Source organism: Cygnus olor, chromosome 13, assembly GCF_009769625.2.
Source record: "Cygnus olor isolate bCygOlo1 chromosome 13, bCygOlo1.pri.v2, whole genome shotgun sequence".
Taxonomy (NCBI): domain Eukaryota; kingdom Metazoa; phylum Chordata; class Aves; order Anseriformes; family Anatidae; genus Cygnus; species Cygnus olor.
The window spans coordinates 15,161,787-15,175,518 of NC_049181.1; the positions used below are offsets into that span (position 1 = coordinate 15,161,787).

The 13,732-nt window shown below is 56.6% G+C and overlaps 3 protein-coding genes across 21 annotated transcripts in view; 1 reads left to right on the forward strand and 2 right to left on the reverse strand.

Moving 5' to 3' along the window:
• Positions 1–275: 275 nt before the first annotated feature.
• ERCC6L (ERCC excision repair 6 like, spindle assembly checkpoint helicase) lies at positions 276–4,725 on the forward strand. The gene is made up of 2 exons (XM_040572893.1): positions 276–458; positions 552–4,725. Exons 1-2 carry the CDS (start codon positions 304–306, stop codon positions 4,387–4,389), a joined length of 3,993 nt encoding a protein of 1,330 aa, XP_040428827.1. The 5' UTR covers positions 276–303; the 3' UTR covers positions 4,390–4,725.
• A 2,875-nt stretch (positions 4,726–7,600) lies between these two features.
• Positions 7,601–8,295, reverse strand: PIN4 (peptidylprolyl cis/trans isomerase, NIMA-interacting 4). The gene is made up of 4 exons (XM_040572894.1): positions 8,243–8,295; positions 8,071–8,135; positions 7,876–7,995; positions 7,601–7,773 (listed from the first exon to the last, which is right to left on the reverse strand). The coding sequence occupies exons 1-4, from the start codon at positions 8,280–8,282 to the stop codon at positions 7,615–7,617; spliced, it is 384 nt and encodes a 127-aa protein (XP_040428828.1). The 5' UTR covers positions 8,283–8,295; the 3' UTR covers positions 7,601–7,614.
• A 1,471-nt stretch (positions 8,296–9,766) lies between these two features.
• Positions 9,767–13,732, reverse strand: part of NHSL2 (NHS like 2) — a 30,143-nt gene continuing 26,177 nt past the window's right edge. For all 19 annotated transcript variants that reach the window (XM_040572912.1, XM_040572908.1, XM_040572897.1 and 16 more), the window contains 3 exons: positions 11,502–13,625; positions 11,261–11,393; positions 9,767–10,582 (listed from right to left, as the gene is read on the reverse strand). In XM_040572912.1, coding sequence (XP_040428846.1) covers positions 10,270–10,582; positions 11,261–11,393; positions 11,502–13,625 — 2,570 coding nt within the window. In that variant the 3' untranslated portion in view covers positions 9,767–10,269. The remainder of the gene's footprint in view (positions 10,583–11,260; positions 11,394–11,501; positions 13,626–13,732) is intronic.

Genomic DNA, 13,732 nt, shown 5'->3' on the forward strand with positions numbered 1-13,732 from the left:
CGCCGCCCCCTCCCGGCCAGGCCCCGGCCCGCGGCGGGCGGCTCCATGGCGGCGCCCCCGTCTCCCGGCGACCCCGCGGCGGGCCCGCCCCCACCCGCAGCCCGCCCGCCCGCCCGCCGCACTGCCCCCTGGCGGCGGGAGGAGCGAGAGCGAGGCGCCGGGAGGGGCGGGGCTCCGGAAAGCCACGCCCACGCAGAGCGCCGATTGGCCGCGGCGGACGCTCATTTGCATGCCGCGCGGGGCAGGACGGGAAGGTTCGGGGTTTGAAGCGCGGCGCGGGGGCGGCGGCGGCGGTGCGGCGACATGGCGGGGCCGGGGGAGGACCGGGACCGGGACCGGGACCGGGACCGGGACCGGGAGCAGGACCGGGAGCAGGACCAGGAGCAGGAGCAGAACCGGGACCGGGACCGGGAGCAGGACCAGGAGCAGGACCAGGACCAGGAGCAGCAGTACCGGCGGTGAGCGGGGGGCCGGGTCCCGGGGTGCTGGGGGTGGTGGGGCCGGGTCCCGGTGTCCCGGTGCCGGTGCTGACGCCGTGCCCGTCCCCGCAGGCTGGTGAGCGACGCGAAGGAGGCAGCGGGCAGCGGGGACCTGGAGGCGGCGCTGCGGCTGTTCCAGCAGGCGGCCGCCATCCGCCCCAGCGAGAAGCTCCGCGGCCGCATGCAGCGGCTGGAGGCGGCGCTGGCCCAGCTGGCGGAGCAGGAGGAGGAGGAGGAGGAGGAGGAGGACGAAGGCCGGTTCGTGGACGTGTGCGGCAGCGGGCTGCTGCTCTACGGGGAGCTGCACGCGAAGCTCTTCCAGCACCAGCGGGAGGGAGTCGCCTTCCTGTACCGCCTGCACCGGGACGGCCGGCCCGGCGGCATCCTGGCCGACGACATGGGTCTGGGTAAGACCGTCCAGATCATCGCCTTCCTCTCGGGTATGTTCGACGGTGAGCTCATCCAGCACGTCCTGCTCGTCATGCCCACCACCCTGGTCGGCAGCTGGCTGGCCGAGTTCGCTCGCTGGACCCCCGGCCTGCGCGTCAAGGAGTTCCACGGCAGCAGCAAGACGGAGCGCACCAGGAACCTGGAGAGGGTCCAGAGGAGGAACGGCATCGTCGTCACGAGCTACCAGATGCTCATCAACAACTGGAAGCAGCTCACTAGCTGCCACGAGCAGGACTTTGTCTGGGACTACATCATCCTCGACGAAGCGCATAAAATCAAGTGCCCGTCCAACAAAACGACAAAGTGCGTGTATGCGATTCCTGCAAAGCATCGCATCCTCCTCACGGGCACTCCGGTACAGAACAACCTGCAGGAGATGTGGTCCTTGTTTGACTTTGCGTGCCAGGGCTCTCTCTTAGGAACAGCCAAAACATTTAGAATGGAGTATGAGAATCCTATTACTAGGGCCAGGGAGAAGGATGCGACTCTAGGTGAGAAAGCACTGGGACTTAAGATATCTGAGAATCTAATGACAATTATAAAGCCATATTTCCTCAGAAGAACTAAAGAAGACATCAAAAAAAGTCATGCTGACAAACCAGATGCCCTTCTTCCTGAGGATCCAAGCGAGGCTAGTGCTCCTGTCATGCCATCTCTCACTAGGAAAAATGACTTTGTTGTGTGGGTGTACTTGTCTCCAACGCAGGAGAAAATCTACAGGAACTTTCTCTGTCTAGATCACGTGAAAGAAGTGCTGATGACAACCCGGTCACCTTTGGCTGAGCTGACTGTCTTGAAGAAGCTGTGTGACCACCCCAGGCTTCTGTCCGCAAGAGCATGTACCCAGCTGGGCTTAGATGGACAGGAATGCTCAGAGCAGGATCCCAAGAGTGAAGCAGGTGTGCTCTCAGGTGCCAACAAAATAGATCATCTGTCTGTTGAGACCCTGATTCAGGAGTCTGGGAAAATGCTGTTCCTTGTACGGCTTCTAGAAAGACTGCGAGAGGAGGGGCACCGAACTCTGGTGTTCTCGCAGTCGAGGAAGATGCTGGATATCATAGAGCAGGTTTTGTCTCGCAGACAGTTTAAGATCATGCGTATTGACGGCACAGTGACCCACCTGACAGAACGGGAGAAGCGCATTAGCGCCTTTCAGAGTAACAAGGACTACTCCGTCTTCCTGCTGACGACACAAGTCGGTGGCGTTGGCATAACCTTAACAGCAGCCAACCGAGTGGTGATCTTTGATCCCAGCTGGAATCCAGCTACAGATGCTCAGGCTGTAGACAGGGCTTACAGGATTGGGCAGAAGGAGAATGTCGTGATTTATAGACTGATTACCTGCGGTACAGTGGAAGAGAAAATATATAGGCGACAAGTATTTAAGGATTCATTAATAAGACAGACTACTGGTGACAAAAAGAACCCATTTAGATATTTCTCCAAACAGGAACTAAGGGAGCTTTTCACATTAGAAGACACCCGAACATCCACAACTCAGATCCAGCTGCAGTCTTTGCATGCCACCCAAAGAAAGACTGACCTGCAGCTGGATGAACACATCGCTTATTTACACTCTCTGGAAATGTTTGGCATTTCTGATCATGACTTAATATTTACAAGAGAAATGACTCATGAGGAGCAGGCTGAGAGTGAAGAAGCCCATCAGTACATTCAAAAGAGGGTACAGAAAGCCCACGAGCTAGTTCAGTTAGAGTCTCAGCTTAGAGATCTGAGGATGGAGGGGATCAGAAATGCTGTGGAGGAGACTTGGTCAAGACCACCAGAACTGGCTTCCCAGGCAGAGAAGAGGTCTCCAGGGTTGAACAACATAAATAACTTGGTTTCACCACCAGTAGCTGATAAATGTGAAAATGACAAAGTCATTGATCTTACAGAGGACATGGAGGTCCAGATTCTTGATGTCAGCTCTAAAATGACAAGTCTGACCGTTGATGAGTTGGGTGAAGAGAAACTGGCACAAGAGATGTCCAGTATGGATACAGAGCTCCTTACTAGCAGCAAGGTAGTGGAACAGCTTGATATACAAGGGTCTGAGCAAAATCTGGACTCAAGCATTATACCGTTATCACCTGGACTTTGTCCACTTGATAAAGAGAGCCCGAGTCTTGAGCAGAAGCAGTGTTCTCCTGTTCCCCATGTAAATTCAGATAGCTTGACTGAGGCCGGGAATGGCCTGTCTGGGCATTCTCAGCATTTTGCTAACGAGTCGGGATGGTCAGCCACACCGAAAAGGTTAAAAGATGCAGAAATGTCAGTTCAAGTACTTGACCCGCTTGGTGTCTCAGAGACAGAGGGGAATGACGTTCCTGAGCTAGCTTTATCTGCCACACCACCAAACCTGCCAAATGTTGTGCCAGAAGTCCATGCTGGGATCCAGAAGTCTCGTGTGGTGGAAGCCAGCTTGGAGGAAATGTCTGTGCCATCTCTCCAGGATCAAGTTGACTTCAATCTGGTCTTGGAAGAGTCTGAAGATGGATGGCAAGATGCCTCAAATGGGGAAAGATCACTGGAGCACCCAGAAGATGAGGGCTTCCAACTAAAAACAGGAAGTCTTTGTAAATCTCCAGCAAAAACTTTAAGTGAGAATGGTAACTCTGGAAGCCCCTGCCATGCAGCTGAAGAAGATCCAAATAACTCCTTGCAAGGGAGTGAAGTATCAGAGGAAAACAGTGTTATCTTCATTTCAGGTAGAAAGAAACGTGCGAAAAGAATTGTTTCAGATAGTGAGGATGAGGACTATTCTGTTATGATCTCAGAGGAAGAGCAGTCTGATAAAAAGTCCTCTCCCTTGAACACCCCTCTGCATCAATTTCTGGAAGGAATTACTGCATCTACTCCTAAAAGCAACAGGAGTCTAACAAAAGCCCTTTTTTCTCCCAAATTAACTAACAGTGGTAACAGGTCTACAGCTTCCAGGAGATCTCTAATCAACAAGGTGGTAGATGAGGTTGAGGATATTGGAGAAATCATGGGAACCACTGATGAAGAAGAAAACAGTGAGGAGCAAGAAGACCTTCTGGAAGAAGAAGCAGAAGAGTGTAGTGCGGAGTCTGTTGAGCCTGAAGAAGAACCTGCTGGCGAAACGCTTAACTCAACCGAAGAGTCCTCCCATCTAGAGGGTATGCAGTCTGAGCAGTCCGAAGCAGATGAGACAGAGTCATCTCAGGAGGAATCCACTGGTGATGCTGAGCTTCACTCAGGTGAGCAGATAGAGTACTGCACCCAGGAAAGGGTCTCTGAGAAAGAGGACGGTCAGAATTCCTCTCCTTCCTTAGGTACATACAGTACCTTGGTAGACAGAGGGAAGAAACTTAAGGATGACGGAAATCTACAAGAGGCACTGAACTGTTTCCTACAAGCTCTTGACATAAAGAGTGGAGATCCTGAAGTTATGCTTATGACTCTAAACTTGTATAGACAGCTAGCCCAGAAATGAAATCTGTATACCTTTGTTAAATAGTTGAATGTAATCTCTATACTTTTGTTAAATAGTCTCACTTTCTTTGTCTATGCTATGTCACTGACTTTTTTTTTTAAGCTTAAATGGCTGAAAAAAATACATGCTTCTTTCAGATTATGTAACTTTCTGTCATGGCTAGTGAGCAGATCCAGCATCTCTTTCTGTGTGAAGAAGCATCTAAGAAGCCCTTAGTCACATTTCAGGTGCTGGGAAAGGGACGTCACTGTGGACTCAGTTAACTAAGATGAAAACAGTTCATGTTCTTGTTATTTAATTAAAAAAAAATTAAAAAAAATCTGTGCCTAAAATGCCTCTCCAAGCTTGCAGCTCTGGTTTCCCGTTTCTGGCATTCTGAGTCTCTCCTGTCCTCACAGGAGGCTGAAGGTGCAGCTTAATGCAGTCTAAGTTCAAGCTGCTGTAGTTCCTCCTTCCTCGACTTAAATAAAGCCCATTTGCCTGCCTGAACCTTGCCTGCCATTTGGGTGCGCCAGATGCTGGTGCAAAGAAGAGAACACAGCTACCGCAATCTGTTTTTGAGTTGGCCTGAGAATGCATTTGCTGTGGTGGAGGTGGGGGGGAAAAGCTGATTGCTGCTATAAATCCTCCATGCAATGGAGGCCAGCGCACCATCTGCCCGGTGCCAGGTCTAACACTGACATGTAGTACTGCAGAAACCCTTTTGCTCAAATCCCTGCCGGACTGTGGTTGCTGTAGAAGGGTTGTAGAGCTGGGGGGGGTCGCAGAAGGACTGAAATAGCAATTAGGCCTTGACTACTGAAAGGTGCTGAACATTTGGAACCTTTTAGTATTTCTGGAGGAGTCTAAGGCTTCAAAGCAGGCTGTGGTCTATCCTTGTAGCCCCCCCTCTCATCCTTCCCTATTAGTATGGTCAAAAGCCCGTCCATACACAAAGGCAGCAGGAGGGAGACGTACCTGTCTTAAAGTTGTGGGCTGCCTTTTCTCTGGTGAGGTGGTCCTCTAACGCTCTTCCCATATATGGTTTAGCTGTGGTAAATAAAATATTTTTTACAGGTACTATAGGCACAGTGAAACTGAAGTGGGTTCCTAGTTTTGGACCATGCAATTTTAAAATCAGAAGAACCTTGTTCTGGCTTTTAGCAATGCTTTGTTCATCTGACTTGCCCCTCTGCCACCACAAGGGGATAAACTTGGCCTGGGGATGCTTGCAACTATCACATTGTATTACCTTGTAACAACATGGCAGTGAATTTCAGTGCTTCCTCATCTATGTTAAATGCCTAGCAGGTTTGCCTTGTATGTTACAGTGTGATAGCAAGGGACACTTTCACACCTTGTTGAGTTCTGCAGTTTTTGAAGAAGAAACTGGTATGCTGAATTTGAATTCTTTGTACTAGGTAACATATCAAATACAAACAGTTGTCCTGTTAGAACAGGAGATATGCAATGTGTTCTTCCTAATAGGTAGAACAAAGCCCTGGTAGCCTGGAAACGAGCAGTTTATTAATAGAGCATCCCTTAAATGAGGCCGCATCTGCTCTCATGCTGTAGAAAGGCCTGTCTGCCTCTCATAACAAAATATTAATGAGGTAGAGCTTTGTGAGTGTTGGTTGGCCTGTGCAAGCCTCCCATTCTCTTAACAAAACAAACACCTCAAGAAGCAGGGCAGGAGAAAGACCTGCCCTGACACACCAGGATGCTCACCTGCAGCAAAGACAGCATCAGTTTGAGTTCTGCCTTTCAGCAGGCAGAGGATCAGCACATTGGGATATTTATTACTAAGGTCACGGAGGTAGGAGACACGCTGAGCTGCTTCATTCACATCCGTCATGCTGTCATTTAGCCGGTTTTACCAGAAGGACAAGGTGCAGTCTGCTAGACTTCATACACGTACTGCATGCTGAGCAGTAGAGGAATTGATGGAGTGACAAGCATTTAGTGTTTTTTCTGCTTCTCTTCCCTTATTCAAGTTACAGTTTCTTCCCTGAGCTTTGATTAGATAAGGTGTGGACGACTTTTTATGCAGGGGGACTCCTCTTGCACCTTCCCCCTCCCTGCTGCTGCTCAGTTAAGCCTCCAGCCTTCGTAAAGGTCTGGTAACTGAAAGAACAAGGAGCCTGCCCTGGGCAGCGGCTGTGAGCTCTAGCTGTAGCATTATTCTGCCTCTATCACAGGGAGGCTCTTCCCAGGTTAAGTCTGAGCTCTGGAGCAGAACCTATAGCATGTGAACTGTCCACATTCTCCCTGGTGGGGGTAAGGGTAAATGCCCAAGGGAACCCCTGTTTTCAGGTTGGTTAGATTTGCAGAGGAAAGCCTGAGCTTTCAGTTGGACAGATCATGTCATTTCCATGTGCAGTTGCAGCCCAGAAAGCCAACCCTACCCTGGGCTGCACCAAAAGCAGCGTGGCCAGCAGGGCGAGGGAGGGGATTGTCCCCGTCTGCTCTGCTTTCGTGAGAACTGTGTTCAGCTCTGGGGCCCCAGCACAAGGAGGACATGGATGTATTAGAAGAGTCCAGAGGAGGGCAAAAAAGATGATCAAGGGGCTGGAGCACCCCTCCTACAAAGACAGGCTGAGGGAGTTGGGGTGTTGAGCCTGGAGAAGAGAAGCCTCTGGGAGAACCTTTTAACAACCTTCTAATACCTAAAGGGGGGGGCTACAGGAAAGCTGGGGACGGACTTTTTATCAGGTAGTAATAAGACAAGGAGTAATAGCTTTAAACAAAAAGAGGGCAGATTTAGATTAGATATAAGGAAGAAATTCTTTATTATGAGGGCGGCAAGGCACTGGAACAGGTTGCCCAGAGAAGCTGTGGATGCCCCATCCCTGGGAGTGTTTAAGGCCAGGCTGGATGGGGTTTTGAGCAACCTCATTTAGTGGGAGGTGTCCCTGCTCATGGCAGGGGGGGTTGGAATTAGTTGATCTTTAAGGTCCCTTCCAACCATTCGATGATCATCACCTCTGCAGCTGGAAGAGAAGAGACTCACCTGCAAGCTGAAGCTGATTTAAAGCATGAGGCACTAATTTGACCTTTTTCCATGGAATGCTTTACCTCTCTGTGCAGGGTCCTGTACTCTGCTGGCTGTACTCTGCGCATCCTGCCACAGCGGCAGGCTGGCTGTCTCCAAGCACACTGCTGCTTACAGCCAATGTGCTGTAAGCTCTAGGTGCCTGCGACACTCTCAGAATTCAAGCAGTCAGGAACTTAATGGTCATTCACGCTTTATTTTCTGCCTTCCACCATGATAATGTGGTACCCGAACTTTGTTTTGACAGGAGGGTCCGTATACACCGGTTTGTCCATGCTGCTCACAGGCAAGGCGAACGCAGCTTCCTGGAAGGGTCCCACCATGGAGCCTCTGGTCATCCAGCCCAAGTCTCCCTGGAAGAAGGAACCACCAGGGTCAAGGAAGGGCTCTGCGCCTCGCCCTGCACCGCTTTTAGGGCCGGACAGGCCGAGGGGCCGCTCGGGGGACAGCCTTACCCCCTGCCTGGCCTTGTCCTCGCTGTACTGCGAGGCCACCTCGCTGAAGCGCACCCCGGCCTTGAGCTTCTCCATGGCCTCCATGGCCTTGCCGTGCTTCTCGCACAGGATGTGCCGCACCTGGGGGGGCAGAGGGGGGCCGTGGCAGCCCGCTGGGAGCGGCACCGCGGGGGCCCCGGTGCCGCCGGTACCCACCTTAACGGAGCTGCCGCCGCCCTTCGGGCCCTGCGCCTTGCCCTCGCTGCCGCCGCTCTCGCCGCCTGCCAACGCAGCGCCCTGAAGCCGGGGCGGGCCTCGGGGAGCCGCTACCGGCCCCGGGCCCGCCGCCCCGCTCCTCGCCCGGCCCCGCTCCCCCGGTCCCACTCACCCTTGCCGGCCTTGCCGCCGCCTTTCCCCTTCGGAGCCATGGCCGCCGCCGCCCCGCCCCGCGCCGCCGCCGTGAGGCCCCGGCCGGCCCCCGGGCCTGCCCCCAGCCCCCAGGCCCGCCTTTTTTTCTTTTTTTTTTCGCTCTATCTTTCCTTTCCTGCTTTCTTTCTTTCTGTTTTTTTTTTTTTTTCTCTTTTTTTTTTTTTCCTGAGTTTTTCAGCCTGGCTCCTAATTACAGGCTCAATTCTGCAACCCCGCGAGAGGGAAGGGCGCAATGTGCAAGCAATGGGAGAGGGTGAAAAACAGCACAACCAACAGCCAACAAATAAGCACAAGGAGAGCAGAGCCTCTTTCCAAGTAAAATCCAGCACGGGCTCTGGGCAGGGACCCGCGCTCCCTGGGCTGGCACGGATCGCCCCAGCCCTGCTGAAGCTGTGCCCTCAGCCCCCATCTCCCCGGTGCTGCCTGGCCCCAGCCGCATCATTCTTCCCCCACACAGGGAGAGGCTGGGGCGTGCCAGAGCTGGCAGAAATACACGAGGAAATAAAGCGCAAACTTCCCAATCACCCCGTTTCTTCAGCAGGCACTGTCTGGCCCTTTCTTGCTCCGAGGAAGAAGGGGGCTGGTGTTTCTGCTTAGCCCTGCCTTCTGCCACGCTGCCCCCAGCCCCTGGCTGTCACTGGCCTGCTGCCTCTCGCCATGGCCTGGTGAGGACTCACAGGGGGGATCTGCTTGTGCCATGGGGATCTGCGTGTGCCATGGGGATGGTGGCACTGTCGGCAGCATGGGGACAGCGCTGGGGTGGAGCCCCTGCCGTGTGGGTAACCCCTGGGCGTGGGCAGGACGGTGGGAACCCCCCAGAGTAACGCGGGTGTGGACCGGAGCACGTCCGCCTGTGTTTCTGGACCTGGCTGTGTTTGGCCAGCAGCTGTAGGACCCCCCAGCAATGGAAGCTGCAGGTGTTTGCAGGAGGCGCAGCTCCACCCTGCTTCTGCAGGGTGCTTCAGTGCGATGCCAGAGGCAGAGGCAGGAAAGGAAATTTCTGGCATCCCCTCTGGGCAGCGATGCCCTGCTGCAGCCCCTTCCTTCTCACATCATCAGGGCCAAACACTCCCCATGCCTCCAGTCACCTGAAGTCCACGAGATGCTTGTCCTGGGAGGCTGGTGGGGACCCGTGTATGGTGTGGCTGGTGGAGCATGGCTCCTTGGGGGACGCAGTGGAGTGACCCTGGGGTCTGTGTTTACAGCAAGGGCTGGAGAGCTCTCAGAAATACAGCACTGTCAGGGGCTTTTGAGGGGGTGGGTTTTGGCCTGAGGTCATTGCACAGGCTGCAGACACTGGGGCGCCCGCTCCCCATGCAGCAGGGAGGATGCTTTGGCTGACGAGAGGGAACAGTTTGTGGCTCTTCCAAAACAACCTCATTTCCAAACAGCCTCCTTACATCTTCCCAAAGTAAATCTCTGTGTTTCCAACTGAACTCATACCTGGGACCTTTGCCTGGGAAACTCAAGGTACAACGTCAAATAAAAGAGAAAAAAACATCATCACCATTGTGCATTAGAAAAAGCCATTTAAAGTACCACATGCCGAGTGACCAAACAGTTTCAAGCTAGCTTTGCTGCGGGTGCTGGAGGGTGCCTGGGGCTGCTGTCCCACTCTGTTCCCGAGGAGCAGCAGGAGCTGCCAGCCCAGTGCCACAGGAGGTGCCGGGTCCCGGGGCCAGCTCAGCAGGGTACAGTCCCCGCTGCGGTGCTGCATGCCTGCCTCTTCCCTCCTGCGAGCAGCCTGCCTCCGCTGGGGACATGGGGGCCTCAGGTCCCAACACTGCCTCTCTGACGGCGGCTCTCCCATCGGAGAGGAACCAAAGAGGATTTGCCGAGGAAGAAATGAGAGCATGAGAGAAGCCCCAGCGAGACAGCCAGGACACCCCTTCTGCAGAGACCTGAGTGCCTAAAGCTACCGCTCGCAGCAAGGCTCCCTCTGCAGCCATCTCGAGCCCTTTGTGGCCAAGAAGGGTCTGTGCAAGGTTAGGGCTGGCTTTTGGGGCTGTTTGCACCATCCAGCTCAGGGGCAAACTCTGTCATGACCCTCCGAGCCAGCGGGTTTGTGGTCTTAAGCAGTTCAGCTGCAGATGGCCGGGTACCAGCACTGGTTTTACTGCTCTTCTTCTGGAGCAGGGCCTTAAAATCTTCATTCCTGCTGGAGGACTTCCCGGTGCTGACCACTGCTGCAGGGGACTCACTTGTTGGTGAGCCCGACGTCTTCACGGGTGAGTGGGAATTGGGCCGGCTGCCAAAGGTGTCACCAGGCTCCTTCCGCCCCAGAACCTTTCTCTTGGACCTGAGCAACAAAGAGTATAGTGGTGGGAGCAGCCCCAGGCAGGAGCTGCCACCGCTTTGGGATGTGGCGAGTTCCCGCAGCGATGGGAAGGGCAGCACTTAAGGGGTGCAGTGCATGGCACCAGCCCAGCCCTGCTGGGGCAGGAAGACAACCTGACCCGTCCATCGAAGGGTGGGTGATGTGCTGAGCTTTTGCTCATGTTGCAAATGCTGTCCTGGTAGACAGGCCCCAGTTTGCCCCAAAGCTGATAGATAAATGGTGGCCCAGCCTGGCCACAGGTCCTGTTCTGCAGGCTCTGCTAAATTCATCACAGTATGGTTTGGGTTGGAAGGGACACTTAGAGACCATCCTGTCCATCCCCCTGCCATGGGCACGGACATCTCTCACTAGATCAGGTTGCTCAAAGCCCCATCCAACCCAACTTTGAACACAATGATGGGGCACCCACAACTTCTCTGGGCAGCCTGTTCCAGTGCCTCACCACCCTGACTGTGAAAAATTTCTTCCTTAGATCCTCAGAAGTGCACAAGGCAGCAACAGCCTCCCAAGGGCTTGTTCCTGAGCTTGAGCAGCAGCCCCAGCACAGAAAATTTCAGGCACCAGTGATAGGGACAGAACCACATTGGCTCTGGAGGGGCCACTTGGGTGGCCGTGCCCACCACCGCATACCGGCCCTACCTGTGGATGACGGTGAAGAGATCCTCTGTGGTACGGGATGCCACAAAGACATCATCGTCCTCCTCTGCGATGGAGTCGGCTGTCTTGTCGCTGGCAAAGCTCTTCTCCTCTGTGCCGGCCTCAGACAAGCTGCCTGTTTGCAGGGAGGAGAAGACAGCCATGAAATGCATGGGATGATGGGGAGGGAACCCCCTGCCCCCTCTCCCTGGGGTATAACATGGAGGACCAGGTAGACCCTTACCTTGCTCCAAAGGGGTCTCGCCAGCTTGTGCTGTGCCCGGGACCTCCGTGGGCATTGGGTCATCAGTGTCAGGGTGGCAGCAGCTGGGCTCTGTGTCCAGCGTGATGATGGGGCTGGGGGTGGGTGCCGGGTCCCCCGCACCTCCTCCCTGCTGCACTGGGGCTGGGGCGAGCGGCAGGTAGAGCACGCTGGGTTTCTTGGGCACCGGCGGTGGCACCTTGGCCTTCCTCCGCTCCCCCTCCGGCCGCGGCTCATCCTCCAGGCTGCCCTGTGAGAGCCGCCGGGGCTCCCCTGGGCCCCTCCTCGGCTCCCCTTTTCGCAGCACTGCCAAGCCGTCCCTGGTAGCAATGCTTGGTGGGGACGTAGGGGACAGGGGGCCCTCCTCCCGCAGGGCCAGGGGCTTGGGCAGGATGCTGGGGGGCCGCTTGGCCAGTGGCGGCTTCTCTGCCACCGGTGGCTTCACCTTCCTCTCCGGGCCTGGGCAGGGGACGCGTGGTGGATCCTCGGCATGCTCCAGGCCGTCGGCATTGTCCTCGGGCTCGGAGCGGCTGATGGAGCGCAGGCGGACGGAGCGCAGGTCGGATTGGGTGACCACGGGCATGATGGGCTGGATGGGGCTGGTCTTCTGGGCCAGCTTGGTGCCGAAGGTGGAGTCGGAGTGGTGCCGGCTGACCTTCGTCTTCCCCTTCAGGGAGATCTTCAGCCCCGAGAGGTCGAGGTGGGCGGGTGGTGTGAGAGGGAGGTCGAAGGACAGCCTGGACTTGGGGCTCCTCTCCATGGGGGATGTGGGTGGCAGTGAAGACTTCCTCTCAGGGACTAGTGGCCTCACCCGCACCTGGTGTGGGGAGTGCCCGAGGATGGCCGACGTGGGGACGGTAGGGGTGGGGGTCTCTGACTGGCTGGAGTACCCGCTGGACGGGGACATCAGCCCCGTGGGCCTGCCCGGGGAGGAGGTTTTGAGGTCAGCCTCTGCCGAGAGCTGGGAGGGTGTTGTGGCTCTGGAGATGGAGGGGGACGTGAGGGACTCAGAGCTGCCCCGTGCCTTGACACACTCAACAGCCGTGGTCCCCGTGGCCGTGCTTGAGCCGGAGAGGGACCGGTAGGGATCGCCGGTCTTCCAGTCTGCCAGATACCACTGGTGGGGGGCGGCCGGGCCGTCGGGCTCCCTGCCCTGGGGGTCCGCATGCACCAGCCGGTGGCTGGGGGGGTCCAGCGGGATGCACAGGCTCTTGGGTCTCTGATCCCTGGGCAGCCCCAGGGCAGCAGGGCCATCCTGCCCATCTTTGATCAGCGAGACGCTGCGGGTGGGCGGCGAGGGCTTCTTCTTGGCCTTCTTGAGGGAGATGCTCTTGGAGCGCCGCCGCCGCTGGCCATCCGGCTCCGGCCCCAGAGAGATGTTGTCGGTGCTGGTGCTGCCCTCGGAGCCAGCGCTGGGGTAGCCCAGGGCGCAGTTGGTGCTGCCGCGCCGGGCCTCGGCGTAGGCGATGTCCACGGAGCAGAGGGACCCTGAGTCAGTGGGCACCGACAGTGACCGCTCGCGGAAGCGGCACCCTGCCCGCTCCACCCCGAGGCGTGCCGGCTCCGACGCCGGCTCCGGCTCCTCTTTGCTTGTCGGCGAGAAGTTCACCCTGGCCTCTCGTCCATCACACCTCCGGAGGCCCCCAGAGCCCGGGGGGGACTCGGGCACCGCAGCAGTGAAGGATCCGGGCCCGGCGCTCCCCACACGCTCCTCCTGGGCGATGAAGAAGGAGGCCGCCCGGTCGGTGCCAGCGGGTGAGCCCATGCCAGAGCTGCCCGGTGAGGCGCCCTGGCCAGCAGTGGGGCTGGGGGGGCCGGCGTAGCTGAAGGAGCTGGCGCCCCAGGGTGAGGGAAAGGGGGTGCCCTGAGGCCCATTGCAGGTGCCGGGGGTGGCCATGTTGTCCATAGGGGTGGAGGGTGGGCAGCAGCGTGCCTGCAGCGTCCCCCCGAGGTCACTGAAGGTCTTCCTCAGTGGGGCAGAGAGCGGCTGGCGGGGGCTTATCTCCTGGGCGGGCTTCCCCCCGCTTGCGGGCTCGAAGCTGCAGGACAGGGACTCGGTGATGGGCGGGCGTGTGGTGGTCGCAGGGCCGTTGGCGTTGACGCTGCCTGTGAGGACAGACATGGGGTGAGCGGGGGCTGGCAGCACCCCGGGCATTGCCCCGCAGGTGGTCGGTGGCACCATCCTGCCCCACCGCCCGTCTCTGGGGCTGTAT

Coding starts and splice junctions, on each gene's coding strand:
- ERCC6L (XM_040572893.1), top strand. CDS start 304: ATGGCGGGGCCGGGGGAGGACCGGGACCGGGACCGGGACCGGGACCGG. Junction 459..551: donor CAGGAGCAGCAGTACCGGCG/GTGAGCGGGGGG, acceptor CCGTCCCCGCAG/GCTGGTGAGCGACGCGAAGG.
- PIN4 (XM_040572894.1), bottom strand. CDS start 8,282: ATGGCTCCGAAGGGGAAAGGCGGCGGCAAGGCCGGCAAGG. Junction 7,996..8,070: donor GCGGCGGCAGCTCCGTTAAG/GTGGGTACCGGC, acceptor CTGCCCCCCCAG/GTGCGGCACATCCTGTGCGA. Junction 7,774..7,875: donor AGGACAAGGCCAGGCAGGGG/GTAAGGCTGTCC, acceptor TCCTTCTTCCAG/GGAGACTTGGGCTGGATGAC.